The sequence below is a fragment of the Pistacia vera genome, unplaced genomic scaffold (assembly GCF_008641045.1).
Source record: "Pistacia vera cultivar Batoury unplaced genomic scaffold, PisVer_v2 Contig365, whole genome shotgun sequence".
Lineage (NCBI taxonomy): Eukaryota > Viridiplantae > Streptophyta > Magnoliopsida > Sapindales > Anacardiaceae > Pistacia > Pistacia vera.
This window is the reverse complement of record NW_022196185.1, coordinates 485,668-509,489: the sequence shown is the minus strand read 5'-3', so window position 1 is coordinate 509,489 and position 23,822 is coordinate 485,668. Positions and strand designations below refer to the sequence as shown.

Sequence of the window (23,822 nt, the reverse complement as noted above, 5' to 3'; positions counted from 1 at the left end):
TCTTCGTCTATACAACCCAAATCAATCCTTCATCAACACAAAAAACTCTCGATTCTTTACCACCTCTCCATGGCGGCGGCTTTTGCTTCGGCTCTCCTCACGTATCCCCACCACCAGAATATCTGCGTCCGCCTCGCCAACGCGCTTCAAGCCCTCGTCATCGAGCCGGACCACCCTGGCTGCCTCCGAGGATAGGCTTCCGGCGGCGTTGGAACGATCGACTTCTGCTTTGAATGGCTTCAAGATATAGCCATGCATGGTGGTATGATGGAAATATGGGGACGGTTAGATATGTGTTGACTTCGATAGGTTTTGTATGGGGTTACTCGTCTGTGGCAACCTGGCGCACCATTTGGCGGTGAGTTCGCGGTGGTGGCGCGGCTGAGCTCGCGCCGGTTAGGGTTCGAGGTTATTGTGTTTTATCTCCATTTTTCGTGGATTAAAGAGGACGATGCAGAAGAGAGGCCTTTTGAGGATTTTGGAACTTGGAGATGTATGATGGTACAAAATTAATTATAATTTATTACATAATTAACCTGAAAATTGAAAAAATTAGCAAGAGTGTAGACCTTTATACACGGGAGGAATCCTGCAGTCTTAAATGTTAGAAGACAAATTGAGTAATTTAATATAAATCTAGAATAATTTAGTGAGTAGGATGGTAACCAATCTAATATACATACATTAACATATATAAACCCTTTCAAAACATAAAAATTCAACAAAATTAATGGAATTTTTAGGGGGTCACTAGCCCCCACTCGCCCCCTAGGTCTATCCCTAATTAAATAGGATAATTGAGTGAATGTTAGTTACTATAGCGGATCCAGAAATTTCTGTTAGGGTGGACCAAAATAAATACTAATTACATATTAATATTTTTGTCCATAATATTTTTGTTAGGGTGGACCAAAATCCATAAATTATAAGTATTAGTATTTAGAAAAAAAAATCATGGCCCACCCAAAACTAGGCTGGATCCGCCCCTGGTTAGTTAGCTTGTGGAAGATGATTTGAGAAAAGTTATAAAAGTAATTAGAATATGGTTTAAAGATAATAACTTCTTAATTTTTTTTTTAATCTAAGTTTTGATCCTCAAGATTTACTAAACATCCTACAAATGCAATAGATCAGGTAAATCACAAATTTGATACGTGGTTACTATAGAAACTCGAATATAAAACCTCTAAGTAATCCATCCAGATGACTAAAATCCTATCACCTGATCATTAGTGTTATTGAAAAATATTAAGTTTTTTGTTTGCATATAATTAGTAGAATAAAATTATTGCATGTCAAAGATGATTCGCATTTTAATATTATTTAACCTTTTCTTTTGATAAAGACAACAATCTTTATTCTTTTCATAACTAGTCAGGATAATTGATCAATGAGTTAATTAATGCTAGTCAAGTTGACCTTATCATTAACAGGTTTTGGAGGTTATCGGTTCCAATTGGAGCTACTCAAGACCATCCCATGGTGAACCCATTTGGCCCTTCTAGCCCTAGCCTTGCAGAGGTGGCCCTTGATCCAATCCTGGTCATTGTTAGTGCAGACGAGATTTTGAGAGATAGAGTGAAGGATTACTCGACAAAACTCGAAGAGCTTGGGAAGAATATAGAGTATTTAGAGCTTGAAGGAGAGCAACATGGTTACTTCACCGATCGTCCAACTTCAGCCACGGCTGATAGAGTGATAGAAACCGTCAAATTCTTCATGTCCGACAAGTGACAAGCACGATCCAATTAGACACTACAACACTGTATAATTAATACTCTTGTTTATTCTTATCCGATGCTCTACTAACATTATCAGTTACTATAATTATTGGAGAGACCACATTTTTCCATCTTAAGATTTAGCGAAATCTCAAGTGATACATTTCAGTTGTATATTATCCAAGAAACGCGCAGTTTTCATCAGTAAAGTAATACATTTGCATGGTTTCTGCAAGCATGATGACCCGTTAGCAAGCTGGGAGTTTTCTTTGTAGAATATACTGGCTTATGGTACTAAAATAGGGGTACCATATCTTGCAGCATCCAAGCTAACAGTTTGTTTTTTCTTTGGCTTTCTTGTTTTTTTTCAGCTGATTTCTTGTCCAAATCTTCTGAACATATGGACTCCTCACCTACTCCTTTACAAAACTCTATACCTTCACTTTGGCGACATTATCTCACCATTTCCAACCACCTCCACAGCCTACAGTGTTAGTTTAAGTGATGAAAATGAGATAAATACAATAAGATCTCAACTTAAGATTTTATTTAACCTCGGGGGAATCTGTCGTCTACTCAATCTATTATTATGCTGCAGAAAAGAGTAAAGACAACTGTGCCACATTGTGTGATCACTGTAGAACATGAAACACATTAAGCATGAAAGCCCTTTTGGTCTTTTGAGAAGAATTTAAAGAATTTGGTAGATGTTAATGATCTTAGTATTTCGTTTTAAAATGAAAAGTATCATCAACTGGATCGAGGTCAAGACAGACAAAGACAAAGGACAACCGAGACAATTAAAGCCAAGATCTTCATTATGGTCCAATAACTAAGTTAATGTCTCTGCAAATCTGTGTCCTTTCTTCTTTTATGGTGGAGGTTTTCATCTTACACAGATAATCTGTGGGGGCTGCTGCCTGCTCCACATTTCCATATATTTGGTCAGGTATTTCTCTATACACCATTGTTAATAGTGCCTATTTCAAACACAAAACTTTGCAGTTTGAAGCTCTCTATCAATCTATTTCCAGCATGGCTATCAGCTAGAGTTTCTTTCGGGATCTTAGGTAAATAATAAATGTATATAAACCAATTTATTATATACCCGTTAATTGATGCAAAAAAGGAATAATATTTTCATTTGTATCATCTGTTTCTGCAGCAACATAACCACCGGCTTGATTTACCTTTCTCTGCGTAAGTGTTCAATATATAAGTATAGTCTCTGATTTCTGATTAGTTCTACGGCCTTGATCTTTAATATGTGTGTGTAGTATTCAGGAAAACGTTTGGCATAAGTGGAGGAAGATCAACCGAGTTGTTTGAGAGCCTGCATACGTATGCAAATTGTAAACGCATACTGTTGGGTTTGGTATGGAATGTGAAGCCTAACAGTGTGCTTGTGGCCACTGTCAATGGATTGGAGGGGTCTTGGAGATTATTATGTCACATATTTCTAATATTGCTCCTCAAAGAATTGAGGCGTTGATTCTATTAATTTCATTGTTTAATAAGAAGTATTAGCTAATTAACGTGTTAAAATGTGTAATTTCAGGTTCAAAACTGCCATACTTGCTGGAGTTTAGATGTGGCGTTTCCTGCTGCTGCGTGTGAATTACTCAGTTGATGTTCGATAGAGAAGTGCAAAACAGGTTTCAGGGTTCTTGTCATGTTGTCTTCAGCTGGCCACTTACGGTTCACCTCTTTCAGCTATGGAAGAAATTTTATACATAATCGTTGAGAACCTCCTATCAATAGATGTAAATTATCGAATTAATTGAAGTACCAGAAAACAGTGGTGGTGACACAGAGTGTGGAGTACATGCCTTTTCTTCTCTCGTTTATCCCTTCATTATGGAGCGGTTGGACTGTCTATGCGTTTCACGAAAGATCTTTTCATTGGAGTAAGTTCCATAATGTTCATAATTATATATGTGAATTTCTCTACAAAAGTTTTTTGCAATATGGCTTAATTGATCAATAAAGCTCTCTTGTACAGATTCCAAATGGGACTGGATTGTTGCTTGGCCGCAGGTCTTGATTCTCTAGCAATAATACTGGAACCGAAGTCCTCCAGAGAAATTCACCACCAACGATTTGGAAGATGGATGGCAACAGAGCACTCATCTCCACTGATAATCAAGCTGCAAAGAGCCAAGACGAATAAAAGCCACTGAAAACAGTATTAGTTAACTTCTCCATCATCGCGATCAATTACACCTGATTTCGACTGTATCGCTTTATATTTTGGTTTGTTTTCATCTCATCCTGTCCGTCATGCACATCGTATAAAAGAGTGAGTGGGTATATTGTATCTTTCCAATATTGAGGAAAATTTGAACGAAATGGAGACACAACAGAACAAATACACATTAAACAAATCACATATAGTAAACAAAAGAAATAACATGTGCGATTTATCCTGGTTTTTCAATATAGGCTATGTCTAGCTGAGTCAATATTATTGCAATATTCCTCAAGCTCTCTCGTTTATAATGCATTGAATTGTCTATGACTGTTTATCTCACACTCATAACAAGAGAAAAATATGTTTATAACTAGGTTAAATGACAAAACTAGTTTTGAGGATTCTTATTTTTAAGTCCAAAACTCAATAAAGAATTACTGTACTTAAAAAATCTACAATAGTTATACTGGAAAAAACTTAAATCGCCTATGGGCCTGAGGGCACTACCACCTATGACTCTCCGCTCGTATCATCGGAGAGAGCTACCAACAATAGGCCCCTAGCGTATGCATAACCCATTAATCTGAAGTAATCGGCACTCAACATATGATCTGAGAATTTACCTGTCAACTGCTTTGCTAATAGTCTGGCGCATGCATGGAGACTGTAGATGAGAGCAGCAACAATTATACGATTTCAACTATCAGTCAAATTGGTCACTAAAATTTAGATGCAATATTGCTCACCGATTAGTCTTCCCATTGGGTTTTACAGGCTAGGAAATATTATAACGACAGTCGGGATGATTAGCTAATAACTATGTTGATGCTAGTTAAATTATGAAATCTTGATTTCTTCTATACTATTTAAGATTCTATATAGCAATAATATCCTTGAACATTACATTATCATATCATTTTCAATATCTAGTGTTTTTAAACGCTAGAGTTCGTCCTAGGTGACAGTCATTTTTGTTCTGTGTCTCTTATACTTCTCTTATGTCTATGGCTATTTACTTAACTAAAAAACAACAACATGTATCTTAATTTTAGAGAAATGACACAAGAAGTTGATTATGGGTTCAGATTTTACACTTAGACTTGAGTAGGCTCTAAAATTGGAGCGATAGGATTGTTGACTTTGTGATAAATATTTGTTCTCTTAAATTGTACTGTATACATTATCCATATTTATGCTCAAATGTGTACATTATAAGCATGGTTTAAACCATTCTGTTGTGCTTTTTAGATATTTTCGCTATGTATGTTGTGTATGTTAAATGAATTTGTAGCTTTGATGTTCTCCCCTACTTCCATAGATTATTAAGGTATTCGGTTCCGGTACCATTGTATTTTTTGAAGGAAACGAATTGACGGGTCCTTGAAATTTGGAACCGGTACCTTAATCGATAGGTTCCGTTTCTTAGGTACCAGCTGACATACACTGTTCTAATTCCGTTCTGAGTACTATAAATTTTAGAACCCCCAAAAAGTTTTAAATGGTAAAAAACTCTTAAAAACTTACAAATACCCCCCCCCCAACCTGGCACTATTGTTAACAAAAATAAAATATACAATTCAAAATTACAAACTCCATTCTTATAAAGATAGATTCCCAAAGTCAAACAACTTACTTTAAATATATATAAAATATAATATGCTTTACATTACTTTTTCTCACAAAAGTTTTATTACCCCCCTCTTTAATTTTATTTATATTAGTCTCGGTTCTGTTTCTTTCGATTCCAATTCTAACATGGAATCGAATCCAGAACGACTTGTAACGGTTCAAAATTGGAATCGAAAACCTACCCGTGACTACCAATTTCGATAGGAACCAGATCTCACATCCGAGGACTCGTGGTTCGGTTTCAATCGGTTCTTTTTGAACACCCCTATCAATATAACATCTGATGTATTACTTGTAAAATTAACACATTCTATCTTAATTAATGTATATTTTAATTAGATATATTTGTGCGGATGCCTAGAGTAATATAGTTAGTTCAACTTGATACCAAGTAGATTCTACATTCTATCTAGAGAAATTGGATAGAAAAAAATGATTAATTAGGTTTGTTACAAAGAAAAGAAAAAAAATGCTCAATTTGGAATTTCAAAAGCTAGCTCAAGGGAGGAGAGAGACTTGACGATGTAAAACAAATACAACTTTAACACCTTCTCTCATGCTCGGCGTGAAGGGCCAGAGTCCACTTAATCACCTCTCTAAACAAATGTGATTCTTATACCATGATAAAGAAAGCTTGTGTCATGCCCCCTCCCGTCGGATCTAGGTGCTCCGAGGGACTCAGGATCTTAAGAAGAGGATGAATTTCTGAAAACAGTTTACAAAACTTCATTCATAAAACTTTCATGACTGTAGTACAACTCAAAATATAATTATGAAAGTGTAAACATTAGAAATCAATTTACATAAAAACATTGTATCAGAGTGTTCTAGTATTTACAAACATCATGTCGACGATCATGCGTCTGTGGCCATCCGAAAGCATGTAGCATATGCCTCACGTTCCCTGTATACAATCTAGGGAAAAACATAAAATAGTGAACTATGAAGCCCAGTGAGTGGATAATACAATTTATAAATGAAATAACTTCAACCTCAAACTTGCATGAGAAAACACTTGCATTTCACGCAACACGTAACCATTCCTTTAGTGAGACCACACTTTCCTAGTATAAATTCCAAACATGATAAATCCTTAATTCATCTCCACTCATTCCCAACAAGGAAATCCACATCCTTGTACAAATTTTCCATTTACCATAGATCATCATATTATTTTCACAATATTGATACACCTATCATCAAAGTTGAGTAGGCATTTCCTAACATGAACCCACTTTTACTCACACCAATGCCCGTCAAGTGTCCACAATTTATACCCAGCCTTTACCCTCTAGATATTCATAAATTCCACCCAAGCCTATACCCGCTGGGTGTCCTCAAATTTCACTCATTCAATTAATGCAACCGCCACCACCACCACTAAACTAATGTCCAAGGTCCCTAATACAGACAACCAACTAGGCCACCCACAGTTTATGCTCAGGGTGGCACCATCCACAGTCTATCCCTAGGATGGCTAAATCGTCACAGGGTAACCATACTCGACCCATAGTCTATTCTTGGGGTGTCATGATATGGTACCATATAAAGAAATCCTTGTCTTCGAGGCGTCATGCATCAATATCTCACCCATAGTCTATCCTCAGGGTGTAATCCTACTTGGAGCTCATCAGGCGCCCGTCTTGTGTTGGTAGGATGGTATAGATTGTCATCGTTCGGTAGTATGGGTCATCTTAATGCATGCATGAGTCTAAGCATATCCCACTCAGGCCAATATTTGCCTGGTGTCATTCGTCAAATCCTTCCCAAGGTCTATCCTCAAGGTATCATAATCCACTCAAGCTAATACTCGTCTGGTGAAATCTATCAAATCCCACCCAAGGTCTATCCTTAGGGTATCAAGTCATAATATCCCACCCATAGTCTATCATCGAGGTAGTACCATCCACAGTCTATCCTCGGGATGACATACTCTCATTGCGCATATGAGGTCAAATATACAAATGCTAGTTGATGTCTAGATGGGGATGGGTACTATAGAAGGGTGATCTTCAATCCACACACAACATATCTTTTCACTCCAACCTAAACACATCTTCACACATTCACCTGGATATTTGACATAACACACTCCACAAACACCTTTATGTCAAAGTATGTAAATATGAGAACAACAGTCGAAACATTCCAAACACATAACATCATGCAAAATATCCATTTACATCCTATAATTGTTCTATATTTTCAATTAGTCCCAAGGGTTTCAAATCTTGCAATCAATCCCCTGAGAATCCTTCAATCAATTACAATTTAAATTAAGACTCAAACCCAGTCAACACAATTTTGGGCTTTGTTAATAATGATAGACCAACCCACTAATTCACATAAAACTCCAACAATATAATATGGCCTCTTTTTTTTTTTTTTTTTAAATTCCATCAAACCCACCTATTTAATTAAACCCAATAGTCCAAGAATCAAATAGGCCTTAAAATAGTAATAGCCCAGCCCACCATAAAAAATAAACCCAACCAATTTAATCTCGGTCTCCTATAAGTTAGACCAGCCCACCAACTAAGTAAGCCTACCAATATAATTAACCCACTAATACAATTAAGCTCATTAACTCTATCAAGCCCACAATTCACTTAACACAATCTGGGCCTCATTAACAATAGGCCAACCCACTTAACCAATTTAAACCCATCAACACCATCAACCCATTAATTCAATTAAACCCATTAGCACCATCAAGCCCGTTAATCCCTTAATAAATCTAATTACTTAACACACACAATTGGGCCTTAATAATAGTAATAATAATCGGCCCACTTCAACAATAAACCCATTAGTCCAAACCCAACGTTTCTATGCCGTGGCAGCTAAATTCCTCGCCGCAGCGCAACTCTCACCATAAAATTCCTCGTCACTCCGAATTCTTCAAGCGGTGGACGGCGGTGGAACTTTTCCTTCTCTACGGCGCAACAACGATTTCACCCAATTTATGGATTTTTCTCAACCCAAGCAATTCAATACTCATCTCCTCACTCTATAAAAACTTTTCCCTCATCAAATCTACTCCAATATACCTTCACCCAATTTGTATTGTCATGATCTTTCATGCGTATTTGTTATTAGTTTTTGTGAAATTTAATTTCTGACTAATTACTAATTAAGTTACATTATAGTTTGTAATAGCTCTATCTGTTGGTGTCCCCTTGCTTGATGCTTACTTGAATCTGAACTCATCACACAATTATGGCCATGGAGTGAATTTTGCAGTTGCTGGTTCAACTGCTTTACCTGTGAATGTTTTATTAAAGAAAAAGGTTTTCGCCCTATTAACCAACTCTTCTCTCACTATACAGCTTGACTAGATGTCTACCTATTTCAATGAAACCTTTCACAATGATAAAGGTTACTGTCATGAGAAACATAAACAGTCTCTGTTCATGGTCAAGGAGATTGGAGGAAACGAGTACAATTATGTACTGTTTCAAAGCAAAACTCTTGAGGAGGTCAAGGCCATGGTACCTGATGTTGTCCAAGCCATAGTGTTGCCACTGCAAGTCTTCTTCTTTCACTCCTCATAATAGTCTGTGTTATTATTAGAATTTCTCATTAATGGTACATATTGTTTAACTGGTTAATTTGTAAATTGGTTGCAGAGAGTTATCGAGAATGGAGCTTGTAAACTTATTGTTCCAGGAAACTTTCCAATTGGCTGCTTCCCAATCCATCAAACTGCCTTCCAAACCAATGATTCTACTGCTTATGATGAGCTTCATTGCCTAAAGGGGTTGAACAACTTTTCAATGTACCATAATGAGCGCCTTCAACAAGCCATTCAAGAACTCAAACTACAACACCCTGACATCGCTATTGTATATGGCGATTATTACAACGCATTCTTGTGGCTTCTGTGCCATGCTCATTTGCTTTGTAAGTTTATTAATTAATCTCTTTTACATCTCTTAGTTATATCATGAAGGTGCTAAAAAATTATTAGGAAACTTACGAAATTATGTATGAAATTGAACAATTTTTGATGTTAAATCAGTGCAAAAAGCTTGCTGCGGAGTTGGAGGTGAATATGATTTTAGTCTAACAATAATGTGTGAAGCTCCTGACGTTCCAGTTTGTGGAAATTCCCATGAACAAATCAGTTGGGATGACATTTATTTGACACAGAAGGCTTATAAGATCATGGCATCATGGCTCATTTGTCACATCTTTCCAAAGCTTCAATGTTTTCAACAATGGTTTTAGTTTTGTAGGCTAACTAGTTAATTTTCTTCATTAGACTACTTTGTTAGTGATGATAGGGATTAGTTTTTTTTTAAAATAATTTTTCAAGGAATTAAGTTGTTAATTTTGATCTTAACAAAAAGAATTTTCTTTATAGTGTTACATATTCATATCTATTTTCCTAGCTTAATCAGTTTATATTCAGTCCTAAACTCATAGTTAAAGTACAAAAACTAATTCTGAAAAGGATTACTAAAAAAAAAAAAGAAGAAACCATTGTCTTGATCGGACTAAACATGCAAGTAGAGTAGAAATCGAAATCTTAATCTTTCCACTATATAAAACACATGCATGAGGCTTTATTTCAAAAATTACTATCAATTTTTTCATCAATCATAGCTAAAGCTGCTAGTTATTCATCTTCTTTGTTGTTTGATAGCGTTTTATTATGGCTAAGAATTTCAACTTCGTGGCCTACTTTTTCTTCTTACTCTTTTTCTCTCTTCTCTTGATCTCTTTCTCTCTTCTTCTTGCTCTACTCCATGCAACACTCACATTTTCAAAGCTTGTAAGTTCAACACCATATACAACTCGGGGACTCGATTTTCTGACACGGGCAATCTGATGCGGAGAGCCCTCAATCGCCGTTTGCGGCTTCCCTATGGTAAACATCTTTGGCAAGGCTTCCCTATGGAGAAACCAAAACCATTATCATCCCTAATAATATCACCCATCAATCGTGCACGAGCAAGGGTGCTTGCGTGCAAGGCGCGTCCAGCTGGGAGGAAGGCGGCAGCGGCTGGGTGGGTGGAACGCTGCAATAACAATATGCCTTGTAGATAAGGGAAACTAAGAACAATAAACATCTGACGAGGTTGCCGTGGAACGAAACGCGTAATAACTAATCGCAACTACTGATTGGCAAGTCCTTCATCTCTATGGAAGTTCATGCAATATTTGAGGTTTTTTTTTTTTTTTTTTTTTTTTTTTTTTTTTGGCAGATCTCATTTGCTAATTTATATTTTCACTATCTACAGTATTCTATTTACTTCTTTGCAGTTAGGTGCCTTGTAGGAGCGCTGGCAAAACATAGTTTGTCTAAAGTGAGAGACATGGCGATAATTTCTCTTAGAAACCTGAGAAATAACATGTCAGATAACCTTCCGCCTACAGTGCATGAGCTCGAAGAGCTCGCAACTCTCTCATGATACACTGTTCAGAACAGAATCCTAAGACTAATTGTAGGTTTTTTATCATGTTTTTTTATTATTGTGTGATTGTTTTAGGCATAGTATAATTGAATTCAAACATAATTTTATGTGAGAAGCGGCAACAAGTTGAAATTCCCAATTTGAAAATTACTATTTGAAGCTGATTTTTGGTCAATCCGGTATTGAAAATCAACCCGACACCACCATTCACTTCATTGGTTCCACTCACCAAAACCCCTATCATTTTACCCAAGATCACCCATTAGTCGTGCACAAGCTAGGGCGCCTACACTCACGGCTGGTGGGTGGAATGCCGCTTAGCAATGCCTTGCAAATAAGAGGAAACAGAGAACAACAAAAATTTGAAGACTGCCTGGAAGAAACTCGTTAATAACTAATCTTCAACTTTTGATGGCAATCCTCATCTTTATGGAAGTTCATGCAATATTGAGGTTTTTTTTTTTTAAATTTTTTTTGGAGATCTCATTAGATAAATTAATTCTGTTTTCACTATCACTAGTATTCTATTTACTTCTTTGCAGTTAGGTGCCATCGTAGGAGTGCTGACAAAGCATAGTTCATCTAGGATGAGAGCATAGTGGTAATTGTTCTTAGAAGCCTGAGAATTAATACACTAGTACCCATTGCCCAACCCTAACCAGGGCTGGAACCTAGAATAGCTGCAGCTCCTCTTCATGGAAGCCCCATCCATAACCTGAATTTTGAAGACTAATTGTAGGTTTCTTTTTTTTATCACTTTAGATTTGATTATACATATGAAATTATTTTTTTTAAGATACATTGTTAGAAATGTATTTGTCCCACACACTAATTTGATAGGTTGTTATGATGTATATATGTGGTTGACTCCTTCCTAGTTCAGCTAGCTTTTAAGCTTGTGTTTACTCAAGCTCACTTTATCATGATATCAAAGTCAGTTTATTTGGACCCAGCCTTACATGTTGAGCGTGAGTGAGGTGTTAGAAGCCATTTTGTAGGCTGTGTTAGCATAAGAAAGGGTGTTAGAAGTTGTATTTGTCCCACATCACTAATTTGGTAGGAGCGTGAGGAAGGGTGTTAGAAATTGTATTTGTCTCATATCACTAATTTGGTAGGAGTGTGAGGGAAGGTGTAGAAGTTGTATTTATCTCTTATCGCCAATTTTAGGCTGTTATATTATTTAATATACTTATAACTGAGTCATACAATCATGCTACAATCAGATAAAAAAACATAGGATGAGTAATTATTTACATAATTTTATATAATTTTATCTGATTGAATGACTTAATTGTAATAAATTATTCATATGGTTGGACTCGCCTGCTTTTAAGTTATCTTTTGAGTTCAACTAAGCCCATTATCATGCTACATGTGATTATGTTTTTTCTTATATAAAATATCTTTCTCAAGTTCACCTCAATCTATCTTTATATAAACTGTTGAAACTTCAAAGTCCTTTTAAGATGGCGCCCCGGGTCTTCCAATAATGATAAAAATTGACACAGGGGACTAATTATTTATTCAAATAATTACACCAAGTCAATGAGAGTCATATCAAAACCTAATGCTTTTGTAATCCAATTGTTGAATGATATATTCAAACCTAAATTAAATAATTCAATTAATTAAGAGCAGAAAATCACACCCCTCAATTGATCAAGCTTTATATATCTGCATATTTGCTTTGAGATTTCAACAACTCTCCATGGCAAATCCAAGTTTCTTTGTTGGAGTAATAGGTAAGCAATTAAGTTTGTATATATGTTCTCCATGAAATAATGTTGATTACAGTTTAAAGATGTTTCTTAATTTGGTTTGATAATTTCAGGCAACATCATCGCAATGTTACTCGCTCTTTCTCCAGTGTAAGAATCAAACAAATTCATTTAGAAGAAGATTTTATTTGATTTAGCCTTCGTTGCTTAATCAAATATTCATTGACTTGCAGGAAAACCTTCTGGCGAATTCTGCAGAATCGATCAACTGAGGAATTTGAGAGCCTGCCTTATGTTTGTGCATTGCTGAACTCAATGTTATGGACATATTATGGCCTCACAAAATCTGGAGAAATACTTGTCGTCACTATCAATGTGTTTATTGTTATAGTTGAGACTGTTTACCTAATCATATTCCTAGTTTATGCTTCTCCAAGAATGAAGGTATATAGTTTTAATCCACATCTCACGATCGATTATCATAATCTTACACATAGTGACCTTGAGGAATATTATTGATCGATGCATGGTTTTATAATTATATTTTCAGGCTAAGACTGCATTACTTGTTGGGTTATTGGATGTAGGGTTTCCAGCAGCAGCAATTTTGATAATAGAATTGTTGTTGCATGGAGAAATGAAGATTGATGTACTAGGGTTCATTTGTGCCGTCCTCAGTATTATCATGTTTGGTTCCCCTCTTGTAGCTATGGTAAACTCCACGATCTTCTCTTTGCATATATAATGGATCATTGTGTAAAGGTTTATTATTAATATAAACAGTAGTTTATATATATATATATATATTGGTTGTTATTATGTAATAGAGAACAGTGGTGATGAGTAAAAGCGTGGAGTATATGCCATTTCTTCTGTCTTTGTTCGTCGCCTTAACTGGAGGGATTTGGACTTTGTATGCCGTGCTGGTGAAGGATCTGTTTCTTGCAGTAAGCTTTCTGAATTAAACATCCATTAAAGAATATGAAAACATTGACTTTCGTTAATTACAAAGATTAATTGACTATACAATAACGTAACGTGTTGAGATTGTTAAATAATTACAGGTACCAAATGGGGTGGGGTTTCTTCTTGGAGTAGCTCAGCTGGTGGTCTACGCCATATTCAGAAAACCCAACTCATCCAAAAGGTTGCCTGATGGTGATGACATTGAAGATGAATGGCAACACCAGCACCTCATCTCAGCTTCAATTCCAATACTTCAAAAGATTAAATCCTAGACACACACACGCACATGCATAGTATAGTATCATGAAAAAGAAAGTGAAAAGAAAATTTAGATACGATTCAATCATATTCTAGCTTTGAACATTGTTTTAATATAATGATTTGTCATTCTATCCGGAGTTATTATTATCATTTATCATATCAATAATCATTTTGTCGGTTGGAAAGTCCCCTATTTTTGTCTGGTTCTGCCGATCAAGTCTAAGTCGAAGATGGAGATGGGGACTCGATCAGTAGAATCAGACTGAAAAAAGAAGAGGCCTCGTTCTATATTATTATCAAATATGAATATTGACAATTCATATGAGTTAAAAAAAATTAAGGCTCCATTTGTTTTGTTATTCATATATGTATTCTCAATCTTATTTCTAAAATATTTGTTTGTTTTATTATTTGAGAAATATTAGTATATTTTTTAATTACTTTTAAACCCTTTAAGTTTATTAATTTCATTAAATACCTCCAGAAAAAGTTTAAAAATTAACAAAAATACCCTCACTCACCCATACTTGCTAGATTCTCGAAACCACAGTCGGTGGTAGCCAGAATCTGACACAAAGGCCTACAAACGACAGGAACTGGCCGGTAATTCACTAATCTAGTCTTTTCCGACTAGATCCATAGTGGATCTGGTCGAAAAAAGCTAGATTTGGCCGTTGCTGACGACCAAATCTGGACTTTTGCGATCGTCGATGGCCAGATCTGGCCGTAGATCTAGCCTTTTCCGGCCAGGTCCGTGGTGGATTTGGCCGGAAAAGGCCACCACGGACCTGGCCGGAAAAGGCCATATCAACGCCCTACCCGCCAGATCCGACCAGTCTACATCGTAACACCATTTTTCGGTCAGATTTCAGCTGTGGTGGCCAAAATTTGGCATTGTGGGTGGGTGGGGGTGTTTTTATCATTTTACAAAATTTTTATATATTGGGGTGTTTAGTTAAATTAGCAAATCTAGAGGGTTTTTTTGTTAATTTTTAAATTTTACCTCGTAATACTCCCTATTCAACTACCCAATATTATTCCCAAAATACTATCCAAAGTAACAAAACAAACGGACCCTAAGATTACGTAAAGTGTCTCATTGATATATGTAACATTAATTTCTTTTGTTCTTGGTAGAGACCAAAACAATGGGCTATACAATTATTTTTCATTGAACTGGCTACACAGCCCATCTAACTGGCCCATCCCATCTAGTCCAGCCCATTTAAAGGCCCAGCCCATTTACAGGCCCAGCCCAATTGACTTACACACCAAACAGTATTAACATTTAACAGGTAACAGCACGTAAGAGACCAAGACTTTGCGTTTGGTTTGCCTTAATGCCTTCAACTTCAACTACCATTCTCTTATACGACATACAGGTATACACAGGGAACAAAGATCAGACAACACAACAACTAAGAACACAAACCAATCACACAGAGATGGGTTCACTTTCATTCTTCGCTCAAAGATTCAACTTTTCCGTCACAATTTTCAATCTTTCTATCATTTTCTTCATCTCCTGTTCACCATCTTTTGTTTCATCACAACTACAAAACTCGCTTCAAACAAAGCCAACGGCCTATGAGATGCTCCAAACCTACGACTTCCCAGTTGGTCTTCTCCCAAAAGGGGTTCTTGATTATGATCTTGAAGAATCATCAGGTAAATTCTCAGCCTTTCTAAATGGTTCTTGTAGTTTCTCTCTTGAAGGGTCATATCAACTCAAGTACAAGGCCACCATTAAAGGGCAAATTTCAAACGGGAAACTTGCAAACTTGGAAGGTGTTAGTGTGAAGCTTTTGTTCATGTGGGTTGATATTGTTGAGGTCTCAAGACATGGTGATAGTATTGATTTCTCTGTTGGGATTGCTGGTGCTGGCTTTCCTATTGATAATTTTGAAGAGTGTCCCCAGTGTGGATGTGGATTGAATTGCGGTAGTCAAGAAGTAAGGCAGAAGATGAGAAAAAGTGTATTTTTTTCTTCTTCTTAGTAGAGATTTGTGCTTAACATGATTTGAATTGTGGATCTGTGTTTAATTGTCATTAGATGCAATTGGATTTTGCTTAGTTTGATAAATTCTTATTTTTTGTTGAATAATTTCATCATCCATGGGCATTGTGATCACTTTTATGATCAAATTGTAACTAATATGAGGAACTTTCAACTCCACTTTTGATTGATCTGTGATTACAACTTTTTGCCTTTAGCATTGCTAGACAGGTCTAGTAGGGTTAAGAATGTGTGAGAGTTGTTTACTTATATTTCAAAGTAATATTTGTTTAAAGTTTTCATTGTGAAAAGTTTTCTGAAAAAGTAGTGAAATTTAAGAATATGGTTCTCAGGTTTGATTATTTGGACACCAAAGTACAGGACTTCTTTCCATTTGTTGTGTGGAACAAAACTGTTTAGCTAAGATCAGGTGAAATTGATATAGGATGATTGGTTGTAAATTTAGAATTGATGCATGTCTTACTAGAAAACGAGGCGCATTGTACCAGAATTTTGGATCATGCTAAATTTTGATTAAACTGCAGGCTCTGACGTGTATCTTTAATGTTTGCTCACTGCCTTCAATCATCATCAGAATGATGTTTTCTATGGGCAAGAACAGAATGACTTGGAAACAACCAACAGTTTGTATGCTGTTAGTTTGAATCTGCTATTATTGCTTTTGTTTGCATGCACCTGCTTGTATTTTGATTGTCTGTATTTTTGGGGATGAAAATTATGGGGGTTTTATTGTAATTTCTCCATTATTATCTTTCCACCTTCCAGTACCGTGAGTAGCTGAGATTGATTCTCTACAAAGATTGCTAGAAAACGGATAAACCCATGTAAAAAATGATTAATAAAGCTTATCTTTTTATGGCTGGTCATAATCAATTGCTTTGAGTAGGGTTGAATACAGTGGGGAGTTAAATGTTTTCCTGTTCATCATGAAGACCAAGTTAGATTTTTAAAAGTTCTCGGTAACTTTTGAAAGACTAGCATTTTCCATTTTCTGGGCATTAAACTTGTTAGAACTTGTATGCTTGGTTTTTTTAAGACTATTTTCTGAAATTACTGGATGAAAAAACAAGATGCTGGTAAGTGCCACGGTAATACTGCAGATCCTCTGCTTTTTTGTATTGGAGTCATATAGTTGTTGATATATAAGACTGTCCATATAGTGCCACAAAATTGATGTAGATTAATTGCTTGACATGTAACTAAGAGCAATATGCATAACTTATTTGTGATTCTGTTCATCATAATTCAGACCTCAGTATTGAATATCACTCCAGTTATAGTTTACCTAGACTTTGGCATAAAATACTAACTTGCATTTAAAGTTTGATCTTGTGATGTCCTTTTCTTTTTTTCCATTTTTCCCCCGCCCTTAAGAATATAAGGTTAGAACACAGTTTGAAACAGTAAGGATCTTGTTTGTGGAATCATATTATATAATAGGATTTGTAATTTTATTTTTTTTTTTGGGGATATTAATGAGCATAAAACTGACCGTGTTTTTAATAGTTTGCTTTAGGTTCAAAGTTTATATTAGGGCCATATCTTCACTTTCCTGTCCTACATAAAGCATGACTCTATAACTTTCTTTTTTTAAGATTAGAATGTGCCATCTTTTTAGAGAGGGTTACTTTACTCATATGTAGCGCATGACAAGGAAAAAAGACCACAGCTGAATTTGTTGGAATATTCCTTACGCCATGGTATGATCCTGTCTCTGTGTTGGGTTTCTCTTGTGTTTTTCATGACCTTTGTTCTCCCAAGTAGGCCGTAGCAAATGTATGCACGTGATTTAATTTGTTACGCTAGTGTGTGACACCCATAGGGCCTACTTCAGGGGAAAATATGATGTTAGGTATTTAAAAATATATATATATATATCGTTTTGTTGAGAGCTGTATGTCTAGTGATAGAATGTATTTAGGACAGAGTGAATTGCATTGCCTCAGTAATCAAAAGAGTCCTTGTGGGGGGGACTATAAATTAATTTGTTTGAAGATGTTTATTTACCATAATCTAATGGTTAATTTGAGAGCCTGTGTGCATGCTATCATGGTGGTGATCTTCGAATATCGTTGAGAGTGATTAGTAATGGACATACTAGAGGCAATTAAATGAAACGCCTGACCATAATAGGAGTGATGCTTACTGGACTGAAATCACTGGAACTTTGGGAATCATTAATTAGCTAGAGCTTTACATTCTTCTGTAGGACATGATCACAGAGATGAAAACTACAGTGCTGATCTCTCCAGACTATTATGTGGGGATGTTTGTCCTTCCTCTAGTAAGGTTGTAACACTATCCCTAGCTATCAGTTGTAAGCTGTACATATGATCATTCCAAATGCATCTATGATACTGGTATAATCGCGCCGGGGTAGTTAATACCATTGGATAAAGAAAAAGCAGTTACTCATCATTATCCAATGGACAAAACATTTCTAGTATTTATACAATCTGGTATTATAGAATTTTCTTCTATCTTGATTTGAAGGCTCCTGTGTGTTCATGCAGAATTTCAATGGCTTTGTCATCAATTGTGCCCCAAATGTACCATGGAACATCTAATTTGGTATTTCAATAATGTTTTGTTACAATCGAGTCATACGATCAGATAAAAATTACACAAAATTCATATAAAATGATTACTTTATCCTTTATTTTTTATCTGATTATATAACTCAGTCGTAAATATACCATTGCTCTTTGGTATTTTTCATTTGTTGCTTGGATAGCACTGAAGCCATAAATCAAGCCCAAGAGCAAGTAATTTCAGTCTATCATGGCAAACAAAGAAATGAATAGGGTTACTCTTTGTATGGTGCTTACTGGTAACTTGCAACACAAACAGAATGGAAAGTATTTTATCTGGCGTGTGTTGCATTGCAGCACCAGCCCACCACAAGATATACTGTTCTGCATTTTGCTCAGCCTAAGTTTGACTTTGAGAAATATTGCAAGTGGATAACACTACAATACTGAGGGGCATTTTCATATTGCAAACGATGTCTATATTTATTACATACCATAAATGTAGTCTACTTCACTCAAAGTTGTTGCAAAAGTATTCACTGTTCTGTCGGCTGATGTCTTTGGTCTAATAAATTGCTTTGACAATTGTAAGGTTCCATTCAACTTTGGCTGTGTGCTTCATTCTGGTATATTCCCTGCTCCAAAAGATGCATCACTTTCTAATCAAAATATGGTTTGTTTTTGTGGTTTCTCATTTTTTAAAGTTCAATGGAGGTTTCAGTTTTGAATTCAAGCGAGTTCAACATATTTTATCTTATTATAATGACAAACCCCTTTAAATTTTAAGATTTAAAATATGTAGTTTACTGTTTACCTTGAAGGAAACATCTTGAAGGAAGCATCCAGGAAGTAGATGATGAACGCTAAAGTCAACACAAAGAATGACACCCCAAATCCCATATTATCCATAAACAGATTAATCAATACAATAATGATCTTGGTCTCCTATACACCTTTGCATGTTAAGGGAGATTTCAATTTTCAACTAAGCTGAAAATGAAAGACAGGCTGATACCAGTGCCACCCAACAACCTATATTTAAAAAAAATAAGAAGACGATTATGGTTATATTTCATTTTTGCGAAAGCCTACCCAGACCAACGTGGCTTTCAATAATTCATCAAATCAAACACAGCACTGACAGGTTCCCCAATACTTAATACGATTCCCTACACGTAATGAATATACAACCTGACTCGGTGGAGCGACTTACGCATACTCAAAGTTTATTGTAAAGACAAAGTGGTACCTAAAAGATTTGAAAATGACAAACATCCACTTTTCGTTATGTTCTGCTTGGAATTTCTATCTGCTAAAAGATAAAAATAGTGAAAAGATTGGAATATCCATCGATCTTTATTCTCAACGCGCGCCAGCAAGGGCCAGTACCACTGTTTATCACCGAACTTTACAGAAAAATGCTAAATCCGATCAAAAAATTGATCAATGACGTAAGAGGGCTAGGCAAACGGGCTTGGAGTGGGAATAGAATTACTATATTGTCTTTTAGCAAACAGAAATTCCTAACAAAATATGACATAAAGTATTTGTTTGTTATTTCCAAACTTTTTGGGTATCAATCTGTCTTTATGCCAAACTTTGGATAGATGGAAGTCGTTCAGCCACTTGACTTCCAAATTACGTGGTTTTTCTTAGCAAAACCACACTTTGTTGGAGTTGGAGCCATGACTCTTGCCACAATCTTGTATTATCCTTTTATATATTAACGAGTAACACTATCTTGATAAACTTTTTTTAACTAATTTTCTTTTATCGCGTTAAACGTAATATGTCAGTTCACAATTAATCAATTCATAATAGATCATGTCTGATCAAATACAAACTAATCAATTATAAGTTGACACGTTATGTTTGTGAGAGAATAAATTAACACTAGCTTCATACATGTAAATAGATACTCGTGTCAATAGATGCTAGTTCAGATTTTATAACAGTCATGCTTTTTTTAAAAACTAAAAGATATTACTGTAGTAAGTTTTTGATAAGAGATATGTAATTATATAAGGTGAAACTTGGAAGTATTTTAATTGTAAGGGGGGAACTTTGTCATTTTAATGAAATATTAGGGCAACATTTACAATTATTACCATACGTAGATTATCTTAACTTTCTCTGGACTGCATAACCTGAAAACTATCCATGTGTACATCACGTTTGGCTTTACTTTGTCTTGGCTTTGAAGGTTTCAACCTTTACCCTATTTGATCATTTAAAGAAGAATCTTAAACAGTTGGCTAAGAAATTAATAAAAGAATAAGTTACATAAAGAAAATGACAACCCGTTTCCATTATTTCTCTCTCTTCTTGTCTTCATATTCAATTTCCCTAATATCTATCTTTTGATCCTAATATTTTTCTTTCTTTTTTTTTCATTTCTCCTGTATATTCAACATATAAATTCCCTTGCTTTCTCTTGGTTGACCCATCTTCTCTCTCTCTCTCTCTCTCTCTCTCTCTCTCTCTAGATATCCAGAAACTTGGTGTTTTTGTTTCATCTTTTTCTCTATTCAGCAGACTTCTTGTTGAAAAGTTGAAGCTTTTGATCTATTTATCTCAAAGGTTGTCCCTTTCTCTTGTTGACTCCCTGAAAATTTGATCTTTGATTCATTTGTGTTACCTTTTTTTTTCCAATTTTCTCGATACCCTTCTGTTCAATATTCTTGTAATTGAAGAATTCATTTGTGATTGTGTCCGTTGAGACTTGGTTGGTTTGATTTGAATTGAAGATAAAAATGATGATGATGACAATGGAAGGGATGATGGATAAAGCAGTATTGGATGATATAATAAGAAGGCTATTGGAGGGCAGAGGGGGCAAGCAGGTGCAATTATCAGAGGGAGAGATCCGCCAACTTTGTGTCAACGCTCGCCAAATCTTCTTATCTCAGCCTAATCTTCTCGAGATTCATGCTCCTATTCGAATATGTGGTCAGCTTTCTATCACTTTCTGGCTCCCTTGATGCAATAAACACTTTGTTGAGTTACATGATATTGAATGAGAAATTACCATATTGTTTTTATATATTGAATGTTGCTATGCATAAAACTATTGAGGATCATTCATGGAAGCAAAATTGAAGGTAATTTTTTTGTTTTTCTTGTCAATGGGGAATCGAGGAAGAATTCTTATCTGTTGATTGTGATAAATTGTGTGCTAAATTTATTTATAAGTCGCATTGTAATTGTGAAGAAATTCTAGACAAAAGTGTTGCTATGGTTATGTTAGCCATGTCAACAGAAAAATTATCTTTTGAGGAGCTTTTTTTTGAAGTAAAATTGAATGTAAAGTTTCGGTTTTCTTTTTTGTGAGTTGGTATGATTGATGTTGAATTTGGGAATTCTTATCTGGGTTGATGAACATTGTGATAATCTGTGTGAAATATTTAGTCATTAGTTGCATTGTGATTATGCAGAAAATTTTGTTATGGTTATGTTGGGCAATGTTTGAACATTAAAAATGGTGCTTTCTGCTTTATGAACATGAGTTACATCTTTCGTTATTAGCTGTAAAATGGATATGTTTTCAATTAAATGCACTTTGCCTGAATGGATGGTGTACTATTTTACCATGCTAATCTGGGGAAAATTGCAGAAAATATTTGGAATCATTTATCATCTATTTTCTCTTTTTGCCACCGGTGTATGTTATTTCTAAGATTTCTGGCTTCTACAGGTGATATTCATGGTCAATACCTAGACCTCCTCAGATTATTTGAACATGGTGGTTACCCTCCCGCTGCAAACTACCTCTTTCTTGGGGATTATGTTGATCGAGGCAAGCAAAGTTTGGAGACAATATGTTTGCTTTTGGCATATAAAATAAGATATCCAGAAAAAATTCACCTCTTAAGAGGAAACCATGAGGACCCTAAGATCAATCGGGTTTATGGATTCTATGACGAGTGTAAAAGGAGATTTAATGTTAGACTTTGGAAAATATTTTCTGACTGCTTTAATTGCTTGCCAGTGGCCGCACTCATCGATGGGAAGATACTTTGTATGCATGGGGGACTTTCTCCAGAGTTGCAAAATTTGGATCAAATAAGGCAAATCTCTAGGCCTACTGATATTCCTGAAAATGGTCTCCTCTGTGATCTGTTATGGTCTGACCCTGATGCTAACATTGAGGGCTGGGCAGATAGCGATCGAGGTGTTTCATGTACTTTTGGACCAGATATAGTTGCTGACTTTTTGGAAAAGAATGATCTTGATCTCATTTGCCGAGGTCATCAGGTAAGCCACTTTCTTTTTTAGTGGGCTGAATACCCCATTGATGACATATGATATGGTCCTTAGCACAGTTAGTTCGAGCCTATGAAAACTAGTTTACCTTTGCTTCTTCAAATCCAATTTGAAACTAGTTTTATGGTTATTGCCAAATAAAGATATTAGCATAGATTTATATTCGTTCATTAATCCCCCAAATGATAGTAGGACATTTGATACCAATTACTTTGTATAACATGCAACTCAGAACTTTTCAGCCGCACTCCCTAATTATGATTGTTCTTGGTCAAATGGCAGGTGGTGGAGGATGGATACGAGTTTTTTGCTAAGCGAAGATTAGTCACAATTTTTTCAGCTCCAAACTATGGCGGGGAATTCGACAATGCTGGTGCTCTATTGAGTGTCAATGAAGCTCTTGTGTGTTCCTTTGAGATCTTGAAGCCAGCTGATAATAGAGCATCTTCAAGCCGTTCTAATTCTAGGATGATGTCTCTTAAGAAAGTATGCTTATGTTTTTCCAGCTTTAATTGGTTTTTGATCTTTCCTTGTTATGTTTAATTAGATTGGCTAAAGATTCTAAACCTCATTTCTTTATTATTCTTTGAACAGCCCCCGAAAACTGGGAAGGCTTGATGTGGAACGAGGGATTTCTGGAGATTTTCTTTTAGTTCAAATAGGAGATACAGAAAGCTTGATTCATGCTAGAGTTTGATTCTGTTAAGACATAGAACTCAGCCTTTCAACGAGCGGAGTGTCCATAAATTAATTGCAACCGGAAGTGTTCTGAAAAAAGAATCTGTAAATCAACGGTACACAAAAATCTTCAATGCAAGAAACGGAATTTTTTGCGTTTGGCATCCTTTGATCTCTTTTTGCAGCAGCTGATTGGGTTGGAAATGATTTGAGAAATGTCCTGCCTTGGTTCTTGTTTCAGTATTTGTAAATTATATATACCATTTGTGGTTTGCTCAGGTCTCTCTTATTAGCAGCATGCCTCATTAAACAGCTAAATTCTGTACAAAACATGCGATGTTTCATTTAAGTCTAATCTTTAACTTTACAGTAATTGTATTACATTTCCAGCAGTAAGAAGAATCAATTGTTTTGGCATTCAACGAGA

The 23,822-nt window shown here is 35.7% G+C and overlaps 3 protein-coding genes and 1 pseudogene across 4 annotated transcripts; all 4 read left to right on the top strand.

Annotated features, from left to right (window-relative positions):
* Positions 1-1,479: 1,479 nt before the first annotated feature.
* LOC116140203 lies at positions 1,480-12,451 on the top strand (annotated as a pseudogene).
* A 77-nt stretch (positions 12,452-12,528) lies between these two features.
* LOC116140202 (bidirectional sugar transporter SWEET17-like) lies at positions 12,529-13,917 on the top strand. Its single transcript, XM_031425828.1, has 6 exons — positions 12,529-12,703; positions 12,793-12,829; positions 12,913-13,123; positions 13,230-13,391; positions 13,507-13,626; positions 13,744-13,917. Exons 1-6 carry the CDS (start codon positions 12,670-12,672, stop codon positions 13,915-13,917), a joined length of 738 nt encoding a protein of 245 aa, XP_031281688.1. The 5' UTR covers positions 12,529-12,669.
* A 1,310-nt stretch (positions 13,918-15,227) lies between these two features.
* On the top strand, positions 15,228-16,037 carry LOC116140185. Its single transcript, XM_031425817.1, has one exon. The coding sequence runs from the start codon at positions 15,247-15,249 to the stop codon at positions 15,901-15,903; it is 657 nt and encodes a 218-aa protein (XP_031281677.1). The 5' UTR covers positions 15,228-15,246; the 3' UTR covers positions 15,904-16,037.
* Positions 16,038-20,761: 4,724 nt separating this feature from the next.
* On the top strand, positions 20,762-23,768 carry LOC116140210 (serine/threonine-protein phosphatase PP1). Of its 2 annotated transcripts, none has more exons than XM_031425844.1 (5): positions 20,762-21,034; positions 21,202-21,403; positions 22,149-22,708; positions 23,000-23,203; positions 23,312-23,768. In XM_031425844.1, exons 2-5 carry the CDS (start codon positions 21,208-21,210, stop codon positions 23,333-23,335), a joined length of 984 nt encoding a protein of 327 aa, XP_031281704.1. In that variant the 5' UTR covers positions 20,762-21,034; positions 21,202-21,207; the 3' UTR covers positions 23,336-23,768. The 2 variants fall into 2 exon arrangements, with proteins under 2 accessions (XP_031281704.1, XP_031281703.1); XM_031425843.1 differs by having other exon boundaries at positions 20,763-21,034; positions 21,148-21,403.
* Positions 23,769-23,822: the final 54 nt, after the last annotated feature.